The 24,831-nt window shown below is 41.5% G+C and overlaps 1 protein-coding gene across 1 annotated transcript in view; it reads left to right on the forward strand.

Moving 5' to 3' along the window:
• The first annotated feature begins 1,720 nt into the window (after positions 1-1,720).
• Positions 1,721-24,831, forward strand: part of LOC140495682 (cytokine receptor common subunit gamma-like) — a 62,246-nt gene continuing 39,135 nt past the window's right edge. Inside the window, exons 1-4 of the mRNA XM_072594666.1 lie at positions 1,721-1,823; positions 11,952-12,039; positions 15,722-15,894; positions 18,800-18,942. Coding sequence (XP_072450767.1) covers positions 1,721-1,823; positions 11,952-12,039; positions 15,722-15,894; positions 18,800-18,942 — 507 coding nt within the window. The remainder of the gene's footprint in view (positions 1,824-11,951; positions 12,040-15,721; positions 15,895-18,799; positions 18,943-24,831) is intronic.

Here is a 24,831-nt window from a genome sequence, read left to right on the forward strand (position 1 = left end):
GAACTGTGAAATTCAAAAAGCAGTGAATGGGGTTAGGCAGATTATAGAATTAAATGATTAGATTACCTACAGTGTGGAAACAGGCCCTTTGGCCCACATCAACCCTCCAAAGTGTAACCCACCCAAACCCATTTCCCTTTGACTAATGCACCTAACACTATGTACAATTTAGCATGGTCAATTCACCTGACCAGCACATTGTTGAACTGTGGGAGTAAACTAGAGCACCCCGAGGAAACCCACACAGAGAATATGCAAACTCACACAGACAGTCACCCAAGGCTGGAATTGAACCTGGGACCCTGGCGCCGTAAGGCAGCAGTGCTAACCACTGAGCCATGGTGCCACCCTGCTTGGGTTATGGTTTGGGCAAGCTAAGTACAGAGAGGTGGGAAACATCTTGTTACAGGGTGGCATGGTGGCGCAATGGCCAGCACTGCCTCCTCACAGTGCCAGAGACCTGGGTTCAAATCCTGCCTCGGGCAACTGTCTATGTGGAGTTTGCACATTCTCCCCATGTCTGCATGGGTTTCCTCCGGGTGCTCCAGTTTCCTCCCACAGTCTAAAGATGTGCAGGTTAGGTGTATTGGCCATGCTAAATTACCTGTAGCGTTAGGTGAAGGGGCAAATATAGGGGAATGGGTCTGGGTGGGTTACTCTTCGGAGGGTCGGTGTGGACTTGTTGGGCCGAAGGACCTGTTTCCACACTGTAAGTAATCTAAGTTCTTTCCATTCACGCTTACATCTGGCCCTGTCATGTCTGTGACAGTCACTTAGCTCGTCAAGGTTGCAATCTGATTCTGGTTTGACAAATACTGAGCATCTGGATTTAAACTCCAAATTTAAATTCTTTTTGAGCATGCAACTCTTCGTGCACTACAATACACTTGGAATGAGAATGTTGGGTTCTGAATAACAGTTTCCAGTGAAGAATCTTCACTGGTATCTCTACTTCATGATTGCACATTCCTGGAACTAATGTTCTGAGCTGGTGGTTAGTGGGTTGTCAAATGGTGGTATTGGCTCACTATCATCTGTCCACTCTCTTCAGTAAAATCTCAGCCACAAATCAGTTAAGGTGGGGACATGGTCAAATTAATTTTGACGCTCAGTTCAAACTGTATCAATTGAATCTTACCATTAGTCAAGCTGTTAACCAGAAAAAGTAAACATTAAAATCTATTAAAATGGAATAATTTTTTTTTCTTTATTATTTTACCAATGAAGACTATATTTACAGGGCTATAGTGAAATATAGGTACATGGCTCTAACTAAACAGTTCTTTCAATGATATGACTCTGGCACAATGGCTTGCTTCTTCACTATGATTTTATCCTTAAATGGAGAAGGAAGAATTTATTTTAAGCGCTATTTGTAGCAAAATTACAGTATATTTATGAAGAATAGATTAAAAATTTCACTACACATGGCCTAGAAAGGAATTCTTTCCTTGACTGAAAACAGTATGGTAAATGTTTTCCATGATAATATTTCACTTTTCTCTGCAGCACTTCAAAAAATTCTCCACGTTTAGGCTTAAAAGTAGAGATTGAGTCACAGCTTTTCAGTTATACTCAGGCACCATACGCTGGACAGCAAAAACAGAACTGAGAGCAAATGTTCCTGAAACAGCAAAATTAAATTAAGGATGACAGAAAATGAAAGGAGAAGGAGATTGTATATAAAAATCTCATTTAATAAAACAGTGTTAGTATGAAAATGGCTGGGAATTGTTTCTTGAGAGTATCAACATGGCTGAAGCAGATTTATCTGTCCTGGCTGATTCTTTTATATAGTCGGGAAATACATGCACAGTCAAATGGTAAGTTAGTTTTTGCTGATTTATTTCTTGTTTCTTGTTTAACCCCACAGTCTGATGAGGAATAAGCAACTTGGTCAGAGTAGCACACAATTTCATACATACACCCTCAAACCTAACTTACAATACTGGAAAAGCTCTGGTGAAGAATCATGCATCACTGAAACATAGAACATAGAACATAGAACAATACAGCACAGAACAGGCCCTTCGGCCCACGATGTTGTGCCGAACTTCTATCCTAGATTAAGCACCCATCCATGTACCTATCCAAATGCCGCTTAAAGGTCGCCAATGAATCTGACTCTACCACTCCCACGGGCAGCGCATTCCATGCCCCCACCACTCTCTGGGTGAAGAACCCACCCCTGACATCTCCCCTATACCTTCCACCCTTCACCTTAAATTTATGTCCCCTTGTAACACTCTGTTGTACCCGGGGAAAAAGTTTCTGACTGTCTGACATTAATCTATTTTTTTCTTCCAGATAATAATCAACTTGCACTTTTCCAGTAGGTTGTGTTTTCATCTCTGATCTTCATAATTTATAGATGTACTTGTCACCTTAAAACTGAAGTTAGAATTTTGTAGCATACAATACTTTTTAAAAATTCGACAGCTTAGACGTTATTAATGTTAATGACAATGTGTCTTAAAACCGGCTTTTATCTATTCCTTCAACATATTGATATTTGAAAATAGTAGCACCTCAACATTATAAATTCAGTGTTAGCCTAAACATTTATGAAAAGGAATAGATGCTTTAAGTATTCATTCACAGAATGTGAGAGTTGCTGGCTGGGCCAACATTAGTTGCCCAACACGAATGGTCCTGGAAGAGGTGGTGTTGAGCTACTGCCTTAAACTGTTGTTGTCCATGAATGTGGAAACAGCCACAATCCTGCTAAAAATCACACAACATCAGGTTATAGTCCAACAGGTTTAACTGGAATTACACTAGCTTTCAGAGCGACGCTCCTTCACCAGGTGGCATCTCCAAATCACAATCCTGTTAGGAAGGGAATTTTAAGATTTTGACTTTGTAACAGTGAAGGACCAGTGACACAGTTCCAAGTCAGGATGGTGTGTGGCTTGAATGGCTACAAACAGGGTGACCATTGTTGATTTGGAATTATAGCTTCCCCAGTCATCGGGTTCAGATATTTATTTATAGCATAATAGGAATGCTAGAGTGAACGACACACTTGATTAAGTGGCTTCTGTGTAAAATAATGGATACCTTAAATTAAGTTTCAGGTTTGAATGTAATTGAAGTGTTTGGATAATTTGTGCATATAACGTTATATGCATGTCTATAATATGTATTGGACAGCACTGTGGCACAGTGGCTAGCACTGCTGCCTCATCGCGCCAGGCCCCGGTTTGATCCCACTCTTGGACGACAGTCTATTTGGAGTTTGCATATTCTCTCCGTGGGTTTCCGCCCGATGCTCTTGTTTCCTCCCGCAGTCCCTCGGGTTTCCTCCCAAAAATGTGCAGGTTAGGTGGATTGGCCATGCTAAATTGCCCATAGTAACCAGGGATGTGCAGGCTAGATGGATCAGCCATGGGAAATGCAGTGTTACAAGGTTAGGATGGGGTGGGTCTGTGTGGGATGCTGTTTGGAGAGTTGGTGTGGACTCGATGGGGCGAATGGTGTGATTTCACACTGTAGGGATTTTATAATTCTATGAATGTTGGGTGAGAGTGAGGAATAGGCCAAAATTTAACTGTGCCTTTTGTCTACATTCAAAGTCAAAATTATAATTGATGGAGGTGTTGATGATACAGTTTTGATATAATGAAGATATTACAATATTATATTTTCTTCCTGTTATTCTCTTTATTATGGTTATATATTCTCTATATTATTAGTATTATTGTTGGGTGATGGTGGTGAATGGTTCTGGTGACATTCTTTGTATTTTATCAGCAAGCACATGTATTGTTTCACTGCATGGCATCAACATATTTTCTCAAAATAACTCCATATACAGTCATTTTTCTGTATCTGTGAGGGTTCCATCCTGAGGACACCCGTGAATGATGAAATTCACAAGTGTTTAAAATGGGTTAAAAATCGTGGAAATGTGAGTTTTGCCTGCGGATGTCAATTTTTATTATTATTTATTATTTAGTGCGATAGACGAATTCACAATTTGTGATTTTGCAGACGCAGAGGATTTAATTGGCTGTTGTGTACAGGTTATCAGGACATGAGGAAGAAAATAAATCAGAAGATATAAAAGACATGTAAGAAAGGCACTATTATAATAGTCATGAGGGACTTCAATATACTTCAATACGTGGACTAGGAAAATTAGATTGGTAGTGGATCTCAAGAAAAAGACTTCATGGAATATCTACAAGATGGTTTTTTTGGAACAGTTTGTGATACAGCCCACTAGGGAATGGACAATTCAGGAAGTGATGTGCAATGAAGCAGATTTGATTAGGGAGATTAAGGTGAAGGAGCCTCTAGGGGGCAGTGGTCTTAAAATAGGAGAATTCACCATGCAGTTTGAGAGGGAAAGCTGGAATCAGATGTAATGGTATTACAATTGAGTAAAGATAACGACAAAGACATGAGGGAGGTGTTAGCCAGAGTTGAATGGAAGGGAAGGGTAACATTGGAGGAGTTTCTGAAGTAATTCAGGAGTCACAGCAAAAAAAAATCCCAAAGAAGAAGAAACATACTAAGGAGAGGATAAGGCAAGGGAAGCCAGGGACAGCATAAAAGCAAAAGAGAAAGCATACAATGTGGTGAAGATTAGTGGAAAGAGAAAGGATTTGCAAGCCTTTAAAAACCAGCACAGGATAACTAGAAAAGCAATAAGGGCATAGATGAAATGTGAGAGTAAGCTAGCCAGTAATATTAAAGAAGATTGAAAGTTTTTTTAGATTTCTAAAGATTAAGAGAAAGGTAAGCATGGACATTGGACAATTGGAAAATGAGGCCAGAAAAGTAGCAATGGGGAAGGAAGAAATGGTGCAGGAATAGAATAGGTACTTTGATCAGTTTTCACAGTGGAAGACACCAACAGCCTACCAGAACTTCAAGAGAGTCAGGGGTCATAGGTGACTGTAGTGTCCATCACTAAGGAAATGGTGCTGGGGAAGCTGAAGGATCTGATGGTGGATAAATCATCCGGATCAGATGGACTATATTCCAAAGTTTTGAAGGTGATACCCGAGGACATTTGTAGAAGTGTTTGTGGCGATCTTTCAGGAATCGAGGGTGGGGGTCCCAGAGGTCTGGAAAATGGCTAATGTAACATCTCTATTCAAGAAGAGAGGGAGGTAAATGACAGGAAATATAGGCCGGTTAGCCTGACTTAGTCATTGGTAAGATTTTAGAATTCATTATTAAGAATGAGATTATGGAGTACTTGGAAGTACATCATAAAATAGGGCTGAGTCAGCATGGCTTCATCAAGGGGAGGTCATGCCTGATAAATCTTTTGGAATTATTTGAGGAGGTAATAGCCATGTTCAGCAACAGAGAGCCAGTGGACGTGATCAATTTGGATTTCCAGAAGGCCTTTGACAAGTGGCCCCATAGGAAACTGCTAAATAAGATAAGAGCAGATGGTGTTAGGAGCAAGGTACTGGCAAGCATAGAGGATTGGCTCACAGGCAAAAGGTAGAGATTTGGAATAAAGGGGTCTTTTTTTAGCAAAGCAGCTAGTGACTAATGGAGTTCTGCAGGGGTCTGTGTTGGGACCTCAACTATTCACATTATACATTAACAATCTGGACAAAGGATTTGAAGACATTGTTGATAAATTTGCAGATGACACCAAAGATTGTTGGAAGGACAAATAGTGCTGAGGAAGTAGGGAGGCTTCAGAAGGTCTTTGGCCAAAACAGTGGCAGATTGATACAATTTGGGAAAGTGTGAGGCTATGCATATTGGTAGGAAGAGTAGAGGCTTGGATTAAATTCCTAAATAGGGGAATGTTTAGGAAATCTGAAGCACAAAGGATCTTAGTAGTCCTAGTTCAGGATTCTCTTGAGGTTAACGTGTAGGTTCAGTTGGCAGTTAGGAGGACAAATGCAGTGTTAACATTCATTTCAAGAGGATTAGAACAACAGAGTAGAGATGTATTGCTGAGGCGGTATAAAGCTTTGGTCAGACTGCATTTGGAATATTGTGAGCAGTTTTGGCCCCGTAACTAGGTAAGGATGTGCCGGCATTGGAGGGAGTCCAGAGGAGATTTACAAGAATGATCTTGGGTAGGAAGGACTTGTTGTATGAAGATTGGTTGAGGAACTTGGGTCTTTCCTTGGTGAGTTTAGAAGGATGAGGTGGGATCTGATTAAAATTTACAGAAAACTGAAAGGCCTTGGTAGAATGGATTGGAGAAGATGTTTCCACTAACAGGAAAGACCAGGTCCAAAGGGTATAGCCTCAGAATGAAGGGCCAAGCCTTTAGAATTGAAATGAGGAGAAATGTCTTCAGCCAGAGGGTGACTAATCTGTGGCAGTATTGTTGTAGAGGGCTGTAGAAGCCAAGTCATTAAGATAGATGGATTATTGATTAGGAGGGGGATCCAGGGTTACAGGGAGAAAACAGTAGAATGGAATTGAGCAACATACCAGCTATGACTCAATGGGCCAAATGGCCTAATTCTGCTCCTATATTTTATGGTGTTCTGGTTAGTTCTATGAGTAGCAGCATAAAGGAAGTGAGAAATGTGGGACAATACACGAAACTAGAAATTGCTGAAGTGTCCATGTATTTTTTTGTGGCTCCAAATTTCCCTTAAACACAGCAGCTTGGAGGCCAATAGTTCTTCAACTAGTTCCCCATTCATCTCATTCTCAGTTGAGGTGAAAGGAAGAAGATACTGTGCTCCACATTGATGTAACTGAATGCGGTGTGGTTCACTTCTGTAATTCTTTCTAAGTGAATTTAACATAGTAGCTTTATCCCCTTGTAGATATCAGTCATCAAATCACATTGCACAGAAAATGTCAAGTGAGCTCATCATAATTGCATTGACTCATAGAGAGAGCTTTGAATTTTATGCCGCACCCGAGCTCTATTCCCACACTTTTGCAAATATTTCCCCTTCAAGTATTCAACTAATTTCTTTTTGACTGCTACTATTAATATTGCAACCAACACTCTTCAATGCAACACTTTCCAGATGATAATAACTCAACTTGATAATATACTTCTCAAATCATCTACAGTCATCTAATGTTCCCACCTTTTAAAATATAACAACGCTCAGTAGAAGTCATTGAACATACAAGTATTGAATCAACAGCAGGAGTAAGCTATTCTGTCCCTCTAGTCTACTCAATCATTCAATATGAATTGGGGAGGTGATGGCCTAGTGATTATTGCTGGACTGTTAATCCTGTAAACCTAGATAATGTTCCAGAGACACGGCTTCGAATCCTGCCATGACAAGTGGTGGAATTTGAATTCAACTAAACAACAAATCTAGAATTAAAAATCTAATGATGACCATGAATCTATTGTTGATTGTCAGGAAAAACCCATCTAGAACATAGAACATAGAACATAGAAGAATACAGCGCAGTACAGGCCCTTCGGCCCTCGATGTTGCGCCGATCAAAGCCCACCTAACCTACACTAACCCACTATCCTCCATATACCTATCCAATGCCCGCTTAAATACCCATAAAGAGGGAGAGTCCACCACTGCTACTGGCAGGGCATTCCATGAACTAATGAATCACTAATGTCATTTAGGGAAGGAAACTGCCATCCTTACCTGATCTGGCTGACATATGATTCCAGATCCAAAGCAATGTGGTTGATTCTTCATTGCCCTCTGGGCAATTAGGGATGGGCAACAGATGCTGGCCTAGCTAGAGATGCCCTCATCCCATGAATGAATTAAATAAAAAGAACATGGCTGATCAGATTGTATCTTTAAAGCTGCATTTCCACCTACCCTGATAGCCTTCACCCCTTGAGAATTAAAAGTTGTTCTACTTCTGCCTTAAAAATATTCAAGGACTGTGCTTTGACCATCTTTTTAGGAAGACGGTTCAAAAGCTTGATCAGCCTCTGAGAGAAACCATTTTGTCTCATCTCTGCTTTAAATGGGCAACATTGATTTTTAAACAGACCCCTAAATTTCATTCTCCCATAAGAGGAAATATTCTCTCTGCATCTACCCTGTGAAGATCCATTATGGGCAATGAAGGCACCCAGATCCCTCGGCATCTCAGAGCTCTGCAATCTCCCACCATTTCAATGATATGCTTCTTTATCATTCCTGCTGCCAAAATTGCACATTTTCCCACGTGGCACTCCATTTGCTACTCTCTGCCCATTCATTTAATCCATTGATATAGGTCTTGTAGCTTCCTTATTTTCTCTTCACAACTTATTTTCCTAACTGTCTTTGAGTTGTCAGCAAATTTGGCAACCAAATCTCCAATCCCCTCATCTAAGCAAGTTACATGAGTTACAAAGACTTGAGGTCCCAGAACAAATTCTTGTGGCACATCATTCAAAGACCCATTTATGCTGACTTTCTAATTCCTGTTGGCCATCTTTCATCCATACCAATGTGCTACCTTCTACACCATAAACTTTTATTCTCCACAATAACATTGATGTGGCAACTTATCAAATGCCCTCTGGAAATTTAAATACAGTGCATCCACAGGTTTCCCTTTATCTAACAGACACGTTACCTCCTCAAAGGACTCCAAACGTGATTTCCAATTCATGGGACCATGTTGACTCTGCTTGATCAAGTTGTATTTATTCAAGTGCCTTGCTATAATTTCCCTAATAATATCTAGGAATGATGATTGCCTATTGGTCTTATCACAAGGCGAATAATCCAGAGGCCCAGGTAATGTTCTGGGGATCCAGGTTCAAGTCCTACAATGACAGGAGTCTAATGATATCAGAGCATGGTGGCTCAGTGGTTAGCACTGCTGCCTCACAGTGCCAGGTTCAATTTTACCCTTGGGTGTTTGTCTGTGTGGAGTCTGCACATTTTCCCCATTTCTGCTGGGTGCTCCAGATTCCTCCCACAGTCCAAAGATGTTCAGGTTAGGTGGGTTGGCCATGGGAATGCAGGGTTGTAAGGATAAGGTAGGTGGGTGGGGATGCTGTTCGGAGAATTGGCGTGGATTCAATGGACTGTGTAGGTGTGTGTAATGTGGGTGTCAATATACATGAGCTTGTGACAAAAACAGAAATTGCTGGAGAAAAGCAGCAGGTTTGGCAGCATCTGTGGAAAGAAAATAGAAAGAATGTTTCACGTCTAATGACCCATTTTCAGAACTGTTCAGCCTTGAAACATTAACTCTCCTTTCTCTTATAAATGCTGCAAGACTCACTGAGTTTTACCAGCTATTTCTTATTTTGTGTTAGATTTGCAGTACGCGCAGTTCTTTGTTGAATTTTGCGTGAGCTTGTGTGTTTTTTCATGGAATCATACTGCACAGCAGAAATTTATTCCACCAATTATTGTAGCTGTTTGAAAAGCACTCCCCAATTATTCCCAGTCCTGCTCTTTCCCTTATAACAATTCAGAATTTTCCATTTCAAATATATAACTCCATTCTCTTTTGTAAGTTACCGGTCTGTGAGTTCAATATTCCTAGTTACAAGGTACTCGTAAAAATAAGAAAGGGAATAAACAAAGAAGGGTGACATTTTTTGATTATGGACAGTATTGCAGCCGGGATCTCGATTTACAAACACCTGATTTACAAATACTCATACTACTGAATGCAATCCCATACAGGGGCATAATTTTAAAGATCTGACATGTTTCCTGTACTTCCAGACAGTTATTTTATAATGTCCTGCATTGTGTTCCAATTTGCAAACAAATTGACTTGCAAACAGACTCATGAATGGTACTTGTTCACCATCTGGGGACTGCCTGTACTGAAGAAAAAGGACATTTCAGAGGATTCCAGAAGAGAATTGACTTGGCTAGAGCTAAGGGTGCAATTACATTGTTTGGTGTAATCCGTAGTGAGAAGGTGCGGTGGAACAATTGTGAAAGGCAGTTATAGAGAAGTTTCAACATCATAGAGTAGTTCTAATCAAGGGATTTAATTATCCAATTATAACATTGGATGCTCATTCTATCAGGGGAAGTGAGTGGCAGGAGATTGTGTTCAGGAGAATTTCCCAAAGCAGTATGTGTCTAGTCCAACATGAAAGACTCACTCCTAAGCCTGTTTCTTGAGAATGAGATTGGCCAAGTAGATCAGGTGACAATGGGGGAACATTTAAGAGACAGTTATCATTGTATCATAAGATTTGGGATCATGTGCAAAATGGCTTTGGTCAATTTATAGTAAGAACTATCATCTACCAAAGAGTCGACATCAATGGGGCAAGAATAGAGCTGGGTCAAATATATAGCAACCACAGCTTGTCAAGAAAAACAGCAACTAAACAATGGGCTACCTTCAGAGAACATAGGATCAAGGATAGGTAATTCTGCCGTTTTGGGCCTGCACTTCACTTCAATATGATCGTGGCTTGCTGAACACTTCAACACCTTTTACCAACCCCAACCCCATAATCCTTTATACCTTCCATAATCAGAAAGGTATAAATCTCTACTGTGAACACAGTCAGAGACTAGACTTCCACAGCTCTCTGTGGGAGAGAATTCCAAACGTTCACAAACCTCTGAGTTAAAAAATGTTATCTCATTTTGGATCTGAGTAGCATCTTCCTTATTTTGAAATTGTGTCGGCTGCATCTAGACTTGCCAAACTGAAGAAACATCTTACCTGCATTAACCTTGTCAATCCCTGTGAATAGTTTGTAAGTTTCAATGAAATCACCCATCATTCTTCAAAACTCTAAAAATTGCAGGTCCAGTCTGTCCTATCTCTTTTTGTAGGACAGTCCCACCATCCCAGGAACTAGTCTGGTGAAGCTTTGTTGCACTTTTTCAATGTCAATAATAACTTTCCTCTATCAAATAGTTTTGAAGAAAAGTTGTACTGGATTTGAAATGTCAACTCTCTTTCTCTCTCCACAGATGATGCTTTGTATTTTTTGTAAAGGGAAAAGGTACAATCCTAAAGGATATGCAGCAGTGTAGAGACCTGAAAGTATATGTACATAATTCATTAAAAGATTTCAGGTGCATAGAGAGAACTGTTATTAAACATACAATATTTTCGGCTTCACTAATAGCCAGATAGAATACAAGCTGAAAATGTGTTGCTGGAAATGCGCAGCAGGTCAGGCAGCAACAAAGGAGCAGGAGAATCAATGTTTCGGGCATGATCCCTTCTTCAGGAATCCTGAAGCCCTTCCTGAAGAAGGGCTCATGCCCGAAACGTTGATTCTCCTGCTCCTTGGATGCTGCCTGACCTGCTGACCTGCTGACCTGATGCTGATCTCCAGCATCTGCAGTCCTCACTTTCTCCTAGACAGAATACAAGAACAAGGAGGTTATGATGAACTTGTATCAGGCACTGCTTAGATCTCAACTGGAATATTACACATAGTGCTGGGTTCCGCACACGATTGGATGAACGTATATGATTTGGAAGTAGTGTAAGAAGATATTTCTGAGAATGGCTCCAGGAATTATTGGGAAAGGTAGGATTATTTTCCTTTGTGAGAAAATGGCTAGGAGACCTGATTGAAGTTTTCAAAGTCATGAGGGGTCTACAACAAGTTGATACAGAGAAATGGTTTCCTTCTCAAGAAGTGATCTAGAACCAAGGGACATGGCTTTTGAAGAGTTTTGTATAGGAAGCAGATTTAAGGATAGGAACAAATTTTTTAGGAAGTGAATAGTTAGGATCTGGGTTGCACTGCCAAAAGTACAGTGAAGACACGTTCAAGCGAAGCATTCAAGAGGGCATTATTTCCTTTTAAATCATCCAATGAAATGGGTTAAGGAGAAAGGGGAGGAGATTGGTGCTAAGTTAAAATGCTCTGAATATGTCCTGAATACTTATGTTTTTGATAGTTCCCTGCAGATTCTGAAGAAGTGTTAAACATCAGAAATGTTAACTCTGTTTTTCACTTCACAGATGCTGCCAGGTCTGCTGCATAGTTACGGTATTTTCTATTAATATTTCACATTTCCAGCATCCATCAAGTTCTGCTTTTGTAAGAGTGTGATGTGCTTTACTTGTAGATGTGAGTTGCATTGTCCACAATGAGGAATTTATGGAGTGCAGATGGGACCACATTGATGAAGAAGCAAACTCTACCCTGTTTTACTGGTGAGTCTGCTGATCAGGTGAAAGCTTTTATGGAGTTTCACAGATTTGTTCTGATAGAAATTGATTCAGAAGTACACCCCACACCTCATGAATCTCTTCACTGATCTGCGATATTGGAAAGTTTCTCCAGGAGTTAGACCAGCGAATATACTGCCGAATGGGATACTGAGCAGTGTGGGAGAGTAACTGTCTCAGGCTACAATTCCTGCTTAGTGTTCAGTGAACTGATCTCACGTGAAAAGAAAGAGGGCAGGGTGCAGACTGGTAGTGTTAGGCCCTGATTATCAAGTTGTTATTTCTCTTAAGAAGGAAAGCATAATAATAATAAATAATAAAATATCCATATTCAAATTAAAACATAAGAAATATGACCAGCAGTAAACCATATAAGCCTTCACGTCAGCTCCATCATTCAATACTGTCACAAAAGCAAAATACCGCAGAATTTGGAAATCTGGAACGAAAACAGAAAATTTGCAGAAATTCGGTGACTGTGGGTGAGTCTGCTATGGCTTCTTTAAAGCAGTTACATTGAAATCAAAACCTTAACTCTTTCTTTCTCCACTGATACAACCAGACTTGCTGAGATTTGCCGGCATTTTCTGGTTTTATTACAATCAGATCAAGTCTGAACTTATGCATAAATTTTACTTCCCTTAATTTACATCCCTTGATTTTGCTACAAGTGCCAAATTCTAATCATCTCAGTCTTGAATGTTACTCATGGACTGAAAATCCACAACAGTCATTGGTGGCAAATTCCAAAGAAAGACAATGCTCCTTGAAGCAATTTCTCCTCATTTCAGTTTTAAATAGCCAACCACTTATTTCCAGACAAAAAGGAAGCAACCTCTGTGCCTACTCTGGTCAAGCCCTCTAAGAAATATACGTTTTATTGAAATCACCACTTTTCCTTCAAAACTTTAGAAAATGTTGGCCCATTCTACTCAATGACAATTCTTCAGCTGAAAAAAATCAGTTTACTAAATGTTTGTTGCACTCCTCTCAGGCCAGAATATTCTTCCTAAGGTAATGAGAATAAACTGTACACAGTCTCATCAAAACTCTATATAACTAATAGTAAGACTTTTCTCGTTCATTGATCCCACCCATCTGGCAAGGCTAATGTACCAGTTATTTTGAGTATTGCTTGCTGGATCTGATTGCTAACTTTCTGTGATTTATGTACAAGGCTCCCTACATCCTTCTGAAACAATCATTTATTAGTCTCTAAACTTGTTTAAAAAACTTTAATTTTTCATTCTTTCTACGCAAATAAATAAGTTTGCACTTTGCCACATCACATTCTATCTGCCATGTTATTGCCTAATTGAACAAAACCAATATACCCACTACCTTTGCAACTTTGACTATCTTAGCATTCACCTTCCTTCTGTTTAGGCCCTGAGGATCATGTGACCTGCTGGTTTCTCACACATGTTGATTTAACACAAATCAGAAAGCTGAACATCATAAGCTAGCAAATTCTACATCATTTTTGTTTTTGAAATTTTCATCCATTAGTATCAACTTTAGTATCGATTACACTTGTGTGAAATGTCCTCCAGCAGAGGAAGAAAGGAACAGGGTGAAACAAAATGACAGATCTGAGGTGAGGACAAGGGCCACTGGAGAAAATGGGAAAATGGGGTTGAGAAAGCTATCAGCCATGATTGAATGGTGGAGCAGATGTGATGGGTGGAATGGCCTAATTGCTGCTCCTAAGCCTTATGGTCTTATGGAACGGGACAATTGATGCTATATGTGTCACTCTGGTGAAATTCTCAAGTAAAGCCAAAAACTTATGAAATGTGGGAAAGCTTCAGCTATCCTGTGATGCTATCTTGTGGTCACTTATTCAGCGGCAATGCTGGACCCTTAGGAACAGATCACTTGACGACTTTTGCGGCCTGAATAATCAGTGCATCTGAAAATAAAATGCAGGAAATGAAATACAGCAAAGCAAATGAAAAATAAATTGGCATCAGCAGATCTGATCATAAACACAACCAGCATCATTGATTTCTCTATTTTGCAGTCTAGAGGTTATATAACTAGGAGCAGGAGTAAGCAGTTTAGCCCCTCAAGCCTGCTCTGCCATTCAATAGAATAATGGACCATATCAACTCCACTTTCCTGCCCATTCCCTGTAACCCTTTAATCTATGACTAATTTAAAATCTATCTTCTCCTTAAATTTACTCGTTGTCCTGGTATCTATTCAACTCTGGGTAGTGAATGCTACAGATTTGTGAACCTCTGAGAGAAGTAATTTCTCCTTATCTCTCTTAAAACCCTTCTCCTAAAACTATAACCTTTCATTCTGGATTGCCCCACAAGAAGAAACATCTCCTGTGTGTCTAGAGCATTACAACAGCCTCAATGTATCCATGATGTTTTCTGAATGTTTAAAGTGGAACTGATTATTTTAAGAAAAACCTCATTAAATTAAAGGATGATGGAATGTCACATAAACATGTTAAGTATTCCTCTGGCGATAACTTACACTACTTTGATAACGTTGCAATTGTCATATGAGCCTGCTTTCATTCAAACTATGACAGACTGAAAGATAAACTGATAATGGGTTTTACAGAGATGGAAGTCTTGATGCAGCGAAGCCATTTCCATTCTTTGGGGAGTGTACTCAAGGGTTGGGGTGCTGTATTCAAACAACAAATGCATGTTAATAATAATCTGGTCTGGCCTTTGTTTTCAATAAGATCCAACAGCAATGTGATTGGCTTTTATCTGTCCCCTGGCTAATTAAGGACAAAGTTAAAAATCACACAACACCAGTTTATAGTCCAACAGGTTTATTTGGAAGTGCCAGCTTTTGGAGCATTGCCCCTTTGTTAGGTAGCTACCTGACAAAGGAGCAGTGCTCCAAAAGTGTGTACTTCCAAATAAACCTGTTGGACTATAACCTGGTGTTGTGTGATCTTTAACTTTTCCCACACCAGTCCAACACCGGTACCACCTTATCATAATCAAGGACAGGCATTAACTGTGGCCCGGCTAGTGGTAATCACATCCCATGAATGAAGAAAACAAAGCAAATAAGTAGTTCAAGACATATTTCTTTATCCAAAGGTTGACCATAATGTAGAACTTGCTCCTGCATGAAATAGTTGAGGTAAATAGCATGGGAGTCACCAGCTGAACTAGATTGAAAATTGAAGAACTTATTATTAAATTTAAAGATGATAAAGTATGAATTGCCATTGCAGTCACTTCAAGCATGTATTTTGTAAACTGAAGTTGCCTCATCTGAGACTCCATACACAAATACATATCACTGCATTGAAACTTAAGGTTGAAGAAGAATCACAAAGGATTTATCACATAAATGGGACATCTGCTGTGTGAGGTTGGTGTAAAAGATTCCTGACACTGCATTGAAGAAGTAGCAAGATCTCCTGGCCAATATTTATCCCTCAACCCGTGAAACAACTAATAAAAAATGGATTATTTGATTTCTGAGAGTCTGCTATGTGTTACTGGCTGCTGTATTTCCTTCATTAAAACACTTGTCTACACTTTCAAAGGCAATAAATAATTTATTGAGAAAGTTATAAATAAATCTCTTTGTTTCAAGAATTCTTTTGCACGTAATGATTTGCACTGGAATTTCCATATTATAAACTAGAAACAAAATAATAACCATTTCTTATCCCATACAGGTATACCTCAAGGCCACCGATGGAATGTAGGAACTATCTCCAAGAAAATGGCTATAACGTTGGTTGCTATTTCTCAAAAGACGAAATTATTGAATTTGAAAATTTTTTTATATATAGAAATGGATCCAGTGACCCAGGAAGCCTGATTAAAACATTCCAGCTACAGAACCAAGGTAGATAAACTAAGACTGAATCTTACAATTTCTTTGCTAAGTGTCAGTTTTATCAAGTTTTGAGGAGGAATTCACTCGCAAAATTAGCGAGTTTTTTTTGTACAACCGCCTGGACATGTCTCCTTATTTGAATACCATAACCCAATGGCACCATTCTTGACCAATGATAGTATAATTCTCACACTCACCATAGGTAAAAGAACTCATCAGGGTCAGATTATTCCTGGCATGGCACTATCTTTGACCCCCAGTGTGCGTCTGGTTAAGCATCAGCATTCCAGAATGGTGTCTCGCCATCAACGTAATGGTACAGCAGCTACAAATAATGCATCTCATGACTCATAGATGGCACTGCTGACACTTATTTGCACATTCCTACCCCAATTGCTTCTTAAGCACAAGGCCCCACAGCTTCACTGTTCTTAGCCACATTTCCTCTCACCATGACTCCTTCCCCAAAGTCCACTCTAGACCAGCATCTTATAATTGTTCAATGTGGACCAGTACAAGCAGCAAGTCCTTTAGTCACCTCAGAACATTAATTTTTATTTGCAATCACCAGAAGTGAACAATGTTCAAACAACCAGAGCACCAACAATTGCCTTATGAGGAAAGGCTCGAGAGGCCAGACCAGCATCCTCTGTAGATTAGAAGAATCAGCAATGTCTTAATTGAAGCATATAAGACCAGGTGGATGCCAAAAGGATGTTACCTCTTGTGAGAGAATCTAGAATTAAAGGTCATAGTTTAAAATTACGTAGCCGCCCATCTAAAACAGAGATGATAGAATACTTTTCTCTCAGAGGGTTGTGCGTCTTTGGAATTTCCTTCCTCAAAAGACAAAAGGTGCGGAATCTTCAAATAATTTTAAGGCAAAGGTAGATAGATGCTTGATGACCAAGGGGATGATAGGTCATTGGAGGATATATAGGAATGTAGACTTGAGTTTTAAGATCACACCAGCCTTGATCTTGTTGAACAGGAGAGCAGGTTTAAAGAGCTGCGTGGCCTACACTTATTCCTTGTTTATATCATTGCATCCAGTTGTTATTAATTAGAATTGGGTGTCAGTTAGGTTCTGTCTGGCTTGTTGTGCTTGCCGCAGCTGCACTCTATCATGCCTGAAGGTGATGTTCCTCCTGCTCAAAGGCTTCATCCTCCTGTCCCCTGGTTTTAGAACGCTACCTTCTCATTTCAGACTGCTTTGTTTTGAAAGCACAATATCAAATACACAAAATATACATAGAGATGTATAGCACTGAAACAGACCCTTCCATCCAACTTGTCCATGCCAACCAGATATCCCAACTCAATCTAGTCCCACCTGCCAGTACCCAGCCCGTATCCCTCCAAACCCTTCCTATTCATATACCCATCCAGATGTCTTTTAAATGTTGCAGTTGAATTAGCCTCCACCACGTCCTCTGGCAGCTCATTCCATACATGTACCATGCTCTGCATGAAAACGTTGCCCCTATTATATCTTTCCCCCTCACCATAAACCTATGCTCTCTAGTTCTGGACTTACCCACTTCCTCAGGGAAAAGACTTTGTTAATTTATCCTATCCATGCCCCTCATGATTTTATAACCCTCTATAAGGTCACCCCTCAGCCTCAGACGCTCCAGGGAAACCAGCCCGAGCCTATTCAACCTCTCCCTATAGCTCAAATCCTCCAACCCTGGCAAGATCCTTGTGAATCTTTTCTGAACCCTTTTAAGTTTCACAACATTTTTCCAATAGGAAGGAGACCAGAATTGCATGCAATATTCCAACAGTTTTAGATTAGATTACTTACAGCGTGGAAACAGGCCCTTCGGCCCAACAAGTCCACACCGCCCCGCCGAAGCGCAACCCACCCATACCCCTACATCTACCCCTTACCTAATACTATGGGCAATTTAGCATGGCCAATTCACCTGACCTGCACATCTTTGGAGTGTTGGAGGAAACCGGAGCACCTGGAGGAAACCCACGCAGACACTGGGAGAATGTGCAAACTCCACACAGAGTATCGCCTGAGGCGGGAATTGAACCCGGGTCTCTGGCGCTGTGAGGCAGCAGTGCTAACCCACTGTGCCACCGTGCCGCTACAGTGGCCTAATCAATGTCCTGTACAGCCACAACATGACCTTACAACTCCTGTACATGACACAGTCCCCTGTAGCTCCTTGGAATGAACCAGTCACACAAAAGATCAGGTTTGCTCACTGAGCTGGAAGGTTTATTTTCAGATGTTTTGTCACCATATTAGGTAACATCTTCAGTAAGCCAAAGTTTTGTCCGGAGGTTCATTGGAGATATTACCGAGGATGGTGACAAAACGTCTGAAAATGAACCTTCCAGCTCAGGGAGCAAACCTACATCCAGAATCTCAACCTGAGCTACAAATCTTCTCAAAACTCACTAACATAAAAGATCAATACAGTGGTCACCTTGACTGCTACCAGGATTGGATGGTCCACCCCTTCAGGTTCCCCTCCAGCAGCTGGCACAGTTCTGTGACAAAGTCCTGGGACATCCTCAGGCTGTGTCAACATTGCGCTTTGCTTATCCGGAGGAAAAGTTTCCTTGCTGCAGAATCTTGTCTCAAACTCCAGGAACTGTTTGGAAAATGAGACTTCTTGGTGTCAACATGGTGAGAGCCCTTGCTTTGGCATTGCGCACACTTTTCCAAGTTTCTCACTATAGCCCAGGGTCTGGGAAGATTCTTTCCTTTTTCAGTAATTCAGGGAGACTGAGTAGATAAGACATAGGATGGACACAAGGGTAAATGCTTGAGGGGCACAAGAAGTAAGGGGATGCAAGATTGTCCTACCATTTATTTTTCTGAAATAATCATTCTCTGAAAGTTCTTGAAATAACCTACTTCAATAACAGCAAAAACTCAATTCATGTCTTTCAGTGAAACTCTACCCTCCTGCAAACATGGTGCTGAATATGACAGAAAACAATGAGCTCCTTTTGAGCTGGGAAACACCAGCCAAGTTACTGAAATGTCGAATGTATGAAATCAGGCACCGCAATAATAAGAATAAAGACTGGCAGGTATGAGGATGAGGAATCTCCACCAATTTTACCTTTCTCAATAATAGGAAAGACCAGCAGATCATGCACAAAGTTGGAACATTTGTAGTCTGCTTTGGTCAGCAATGTTGATCCACATCAGCCTCAGCAGGTCTGACCATCACAGATGTCTGTCTTAGGCCAATTTAGTTCAGTCAACACAATATTAAGAATTGGCTGAAAGCACTGGATATTGCGAAATCTATGGACCCAGACAGCATCCGAGCAATAGTATTGTAGGCATATTCTGAAGAATTAGTTGTGCCCTAGCCAAGCTATTCCAGTTCTGCTACAACTATGTGTGGAAAGTGTGTGCACATTCAGCAATTGACCGAGCATATTGCAGCACTGACGAAAGAACTCGAAGACCTTAGGCTCATCCGAGAGAACGAGATCTTTCTGGACAAGACCTTCAGTGATGTTATTACACCAATCATGCCAGAAGAGAGCAGAAGAGTGCAGACGATGAGGAAGGCAGAGAGGAGACAGGTGCAAGAGACGCCGGGAGAAGTACCTGTCAGGAACAATTTGAAGCTTTTGGAAACAGTAGAGTCTGATGACACTACCAGTTCGCAAGGCGGCCATGTTTGTCCATCAAAAGTTGCCGCAGAAGCAGAGCGGAAGAGTCGGACATCACATAGAGCCGTGGTAATAGGGGACTCCATCGCGAGAGGAACTGACCGGGGTTTTTGTGGCAGCAGACGGGATTTAAGGATGGTGTGTTGCTTTCCTGGTGCTAGAGTGAAAGACATCGCGGACAGAGTGCAGGACATCCTCAAGGACGAGGGTGAAGAGCCCGAGGTGGTGGTACACGTCGGCACAAATGATGTCGGGAAGAAGAGGAGGAACATACTACAGCGAGACTTCGCAGAACTAGGAAGAAGGCTAAAAAGCAGGACGTCCAAGGTGGTTATCTCCAGTTTGCTTCCAGTTCCTCGGGCTAGTGTGGCCAGAAACCGGGAGATAATGGACTTGAACGTGTGGTTGGGGAACTGGTGCAGGAAGCAAGGTTTCAAGTTCTTGGATCACTGGGGTATATTTTATGGTAACCATAAATTCTACAAGAGAGATGGCTTGCACCTTAATAGAACAGGGATCGGCATTCTGGCAGGCAGGTTTTCTGCTGCAACACCGCTACATTTAAACTAAGTAGCGGGGGGGAGGGGACAAGCTGGATGTTTAAAAAGGAAATTGAAGGGGTAGTTAGAACAAGAGAAGTCAAGAAAGACAACTGTATCAAGGAGGCAGAAAACTGGAAAAGGCATCATGCTGTAAAGTTGAGTGAAATAAGGGTTGAGGGGAAGGGTGAGAGCAGTAACAAATTAAAAATTCTATATATGAATGCACGAAGCATTAGACACAAGGTGGATGAGCTTGAGGCTCTTTTGGAAATTGGCAGATACGATATTGTGGGGATAACTGAGACGTGGCTTCATGGGGACAGGGCCTGGGAAATGAATATTCAAGGCTACATGTGTTATCGTAAGGATAGACTGACGGGCAGAGGGGGTGGGGTGGCCTTGTTGGTAAGGGAGGATATTCAGTCCCTTGCGCGGGCGGACCTAGAGTCAGGGGATGTAGAGTCAGTGTGGATAGAGCTTCGAAACACTAAGGGTAAAAAGACCCTCATGGGAGTCATCTACAGGCCCCCAAACAGTAGTCTGGATGTTGGAGGTAAGTTGAATCAGGAGCTGAAATTGGCTTGTCGCAAAGATGTTACTACAGTTGTTATGGGGGATTTTAACATGCAGGTAGACTGGGAGAATCAGGATGGTATCGGGCCTCAAGAAAGAGACTTTGTGGAGTGCCTCAGAGATGGATTTTTAGTGCAGCTGGTGCTGGAGCCGACCAGGGATAAGGCGATTCTGGATCTGGTATTGTGTAACGAACCAGAATTGGTCAGTGACCTCGAAGTGAAGGAGCCATTGGGAAGTAGTGACCATAATACAATAAGCTTCAATCTGCAATTTGAGAGGGAGTGGGTACAATCTGAAGTGACAATATTTCAGTTGAATAAAGGGAAATATGGAGCTATGAGGGAGCAACTGGCCAAAGTTCAATGGTTTAATACCTTAACAGGGAAGACCGTGGAGGAACAATGGCAGATATTTCTGTGTATAATGCAGAAGATGCAGGATCAGTTCATTCCTAAAAGGAAGAAAGATCCCAGGAGGAGACATGGGCGGCCGTGGCTGACAAGGGAAGTAAAGAAACATATAAGGTTAAAAGAGAAAAAGTATAACTTAGCGAAGATAAGCGGGAAAACGGAGGACTGGGAAGCTTTTAAAGAACAACAGAGGATTAGTAAGAAGGAAATACGCAGAGAAAAAATGAGGTACGAAGGTAAACTGGCCAAGAATATAAAGGAGGATAGTAAAAGCTTTTTTAGGTATGTCCAAGGCAAAAAAATGGTTAGGACAAAAATTGGGCCCTTGAAGACAGAAGCAGGGGAATATATTACTGGGAACGAAGAAATGGCAGAGGAATTAAATGGGTACTTCAGATCTGTGTTCACTGGGGAAGACACAAGCAATCTCCCTGAGGTAACAGTGGCTGAAGGACCTGAACTTAAGGGAATTTCTATTTGCCAGGATTTGGTGTTGGAGAGACTGTTAGGTCTGAAGGTTGATAAGTCTCCGGGACCTGATGGCCTGCATCCCAGGGTACTGAAGGAGGTGGCTCGGGAAATCGTGGATGCGCTGGTGATTATTTTCCAGAGTTCAATAGAATCGGGGTTGGTTCCTGAGGATTGGAGGGCGGCTAATGTTGTGCCACTTTTTAAGAAGGGTGGGCGGGAGAAAGCAGGAAATTATAGACCAGTTAGTCTGACCTCAGTGGTGGGAAAGATGCTGGAGTCTATTATAAAGGATGAAATTACGGCACATCTGGATAATAGTAACAGGATAGGACAGAGTCAGCATGGATTTATGAAAGGGAAATCATGCTTGACTAATCTTCTTGAATTTTTTGAGGATGTAACTCGGAAGATGGACGAGGGAGATCCAGTGGATGTAGTGTACCTGGACTTTCAGAAAGCTTTTGATAAAGTCCCACACAAGAGGTTAGTGAGTAAAATTAGGGCGCACGGGATTGGGGGCAAAGTACTAGATTGGATAGAGAATTGGTTGGCTAATAGGAAACAAAGGGTAGTGATTAACGGCTCCATTTCGAAATGGCAGGCAGTGACCAGTGGGGTACCGCAGGGATCCGTGCTGGGACCGCAGCTTTTTACAATATATGTAAATGATATAGAAGATGGTATCAGCAATAACATTAGCAAATTTGCTGATGACACAAAGCTAGGTGGTAGGGTGAAATGTGATGAGGATGTTAGGGGATTACAGGGTGACCTGGACAAGTTAGGTGAGTGGGCAGATGCATGGCAGATGCAGTTTAATGTGGATAAATGTCTGGTTATCCACTTTGGTGGCAAGAACAGGAAGGCAGATTACTACCTCAATGGTATCAAATTAGGTAAAGGGGCTGTTCAGAGAGATCTGGGTGTTCTTGTACACCAGTCTATGAAGGCAAGCATGCAGGTACAGCAGGTCGTGAAGAAGGCTAATAGCATGCTGGCCTTCATAACAAGAGGGATTGAGTATAGAAGCAAAGAGGTGCTTCTGCAGCTGTACAGGGCCCTGGTGAGACCACACCTGGAGTACTGTGTACAGTTCTGGTCTCCAAATTTGAGGAAAGACATTCTGGCTATTGAGGGAGTGCAGCGTAGGTTCACGAGGTCAATTCCTGGAATGGCAGGATTGCCTTACACGGAAAGACTGAAGCGACTGGGCTTGTATACCCTTGAGTTTAGAAGACTGAGAGGGGATCTGATTGAAACGTATAGGCTTATGAAAGGATTGGACACTCTGGCAGGAGGGAACATATTTCCGTTGATGGGGGAGTGCCGAACCAGAGGACACAACTTAAAAATACGGGGTAGACCATTTAGGACAGAGATGAGGAGAAACTACTTCACACAGAGAGTGGTGGCTGTGTGGAATGCTCTGCCCCAGAGGGCAGTGGAGGCCCAGTCTCTGGATTCTTTTAAGAAAGAATTGGATAGAGCTCTTAAAGATAGTGGAGTCAAGGGGTATGGAGATAAGGCTGGAACAGGATACTAATTAGGAATGATCAGCCATGATCATATTGAATGGCGGTGCAGGCTCGAAGGGCAGAATGGCCTACTCCTGCATCTATTGTCTATTGTCTATTGTCTACAACAATGGCATTAGCCAAACTATGTTGTAATGACATCTCCAGTCGCAGGTGGCAGGGATGAGGGAGGACACTGAGCAAGACAGGAAGAGCAATTGAACAGAATTCTCTTTGGACAAGGGTGCTTTTGGGGAACGGCAGCCAGATGAAACCACAAGCTTAATTCCGTAATTCCTCTTTACCTATCCTGAGTTTCTTTTCAATTCTGTAATAACCTGATGCTGGAGGAATAAAGATGCCCTTCTTCATAGTCATTGGGACATCCGTGTATTCAAATTTCATCTTATACTTCCGGTGTAGTTGGCAGGATTGCACAGCATAGGCATCAAGAGATGCTAGGTGATATTGAAAGGCACTGGGCTGAGATGGAGGGTTGAGACTGACAATGTCTATGAGAGAGGCTAGAATTACTCCATCATTAATGTTGACTCAGGTATTGGTGATAGAAATTGAAGCTTTAGTCCAAACACAGCAGAGGCTCTCTTTATGTTTTGCCTTGAGATTACAGAGGATGAAAGTGACCCTACTGGTTGGATTTTCTACTTGCCAATGAAGGGAAGCTGGACAAAGTTGGGGAATATTTGGAAACATGTGGTGGCCTGGCGATTGAAGACTGGATTGAAGATGTACACCTGATAATTGCAGTCAGTAAGTGGTGCTCACAATTGGGTCTCCTGTGGGAAAGTCCAATGGAAAATAATGGGAAGGGCTACTTATGCTCAAAGAAGTGTGTGGTTGAATCTTTGAGGTACTGACAGAAGTTTATGGGAACTGCAGTAGTCTGACCCACCTAGAACAAACATTTTATAGGCAAATGCATGTTGAAGAGGAGGACATGGTATCTGCATCCCTGGAGCTGCTGAAGTTGCTTGATTGTGTTGTTCAGCTGGATTCCTCCTTCAAGTTGCCCAGGGAAGAACACTTAGTGAAGTGGTGAAAGATAGTTATGTCCAAATGGAGTTGAGGAGACTTAATTGTGATAAACCTCAATTTGGTTTCAGTGGTGTGTGGGAACACATCATCTGGAACATGGGGAAATATCGAACTTGTAAGACCACAAAAGAGACTACTATCAGGCAGGTGACTGTCAGCATGGATGGGGATGTAAACCACAGGTTGAAGAAGCAGGCAGAACAGATTACTGCACAGCAAATGCAAATCCAATCCTTGTTGTCCGATCTCCATGGCAAGCTTCATGGTTGATCCCATTCAAGAGATGTTTGAATTATGTCAAAGTTCATTCGAGACTGCCCTCATCATCCGTGGCCACCATAGTCATCAGGCACATCCATTACAATGGCTTTCCCTTCTCACTGGACTTTAAACTTTTTGGACCTCTCAGCAAGAGCCAGGCAGGATGAGAATTCTTCTTGAAGGGCACAATCTTATGTAGAGTGACAGGGACTTGCCCTACAGTGAGCATAAAATTTGTCAATGTAGATTTGACATGGCTAATTGACACAGGATGTAACTTATTAGCTTTTCTGTGAGCAAATTGCTATGGGGTGTGAGCTGGTTGACATCTCTTCCCTCATCTAAGTCACGTCTTTGCAGGGACTGGATGTACCGCTACCATCATAGAATCTTTACAGTGTGGAACCAGGCACTTTCTCCCTTTGAGTCCATACTGACCTCCAACGAGCATCCCACTCACCT

This window comes from Chiloscyllium punctatum, chromosome 25, assembly GCF_047496795.1.
Source record: "Chiloscyllium punctatum isolate Juve2018m chromosome 25, sChiPun1.3, whole genome shotgun sequence".
NCBI classification, from domain to species: domain Eukaryota; kingdom Metazoa; phylum Chordata; class Chondrichthyes; order Orectolobiformes; family Hemiscylliidae; genus Chiloscyllium; species Chiloscyllium punctatum.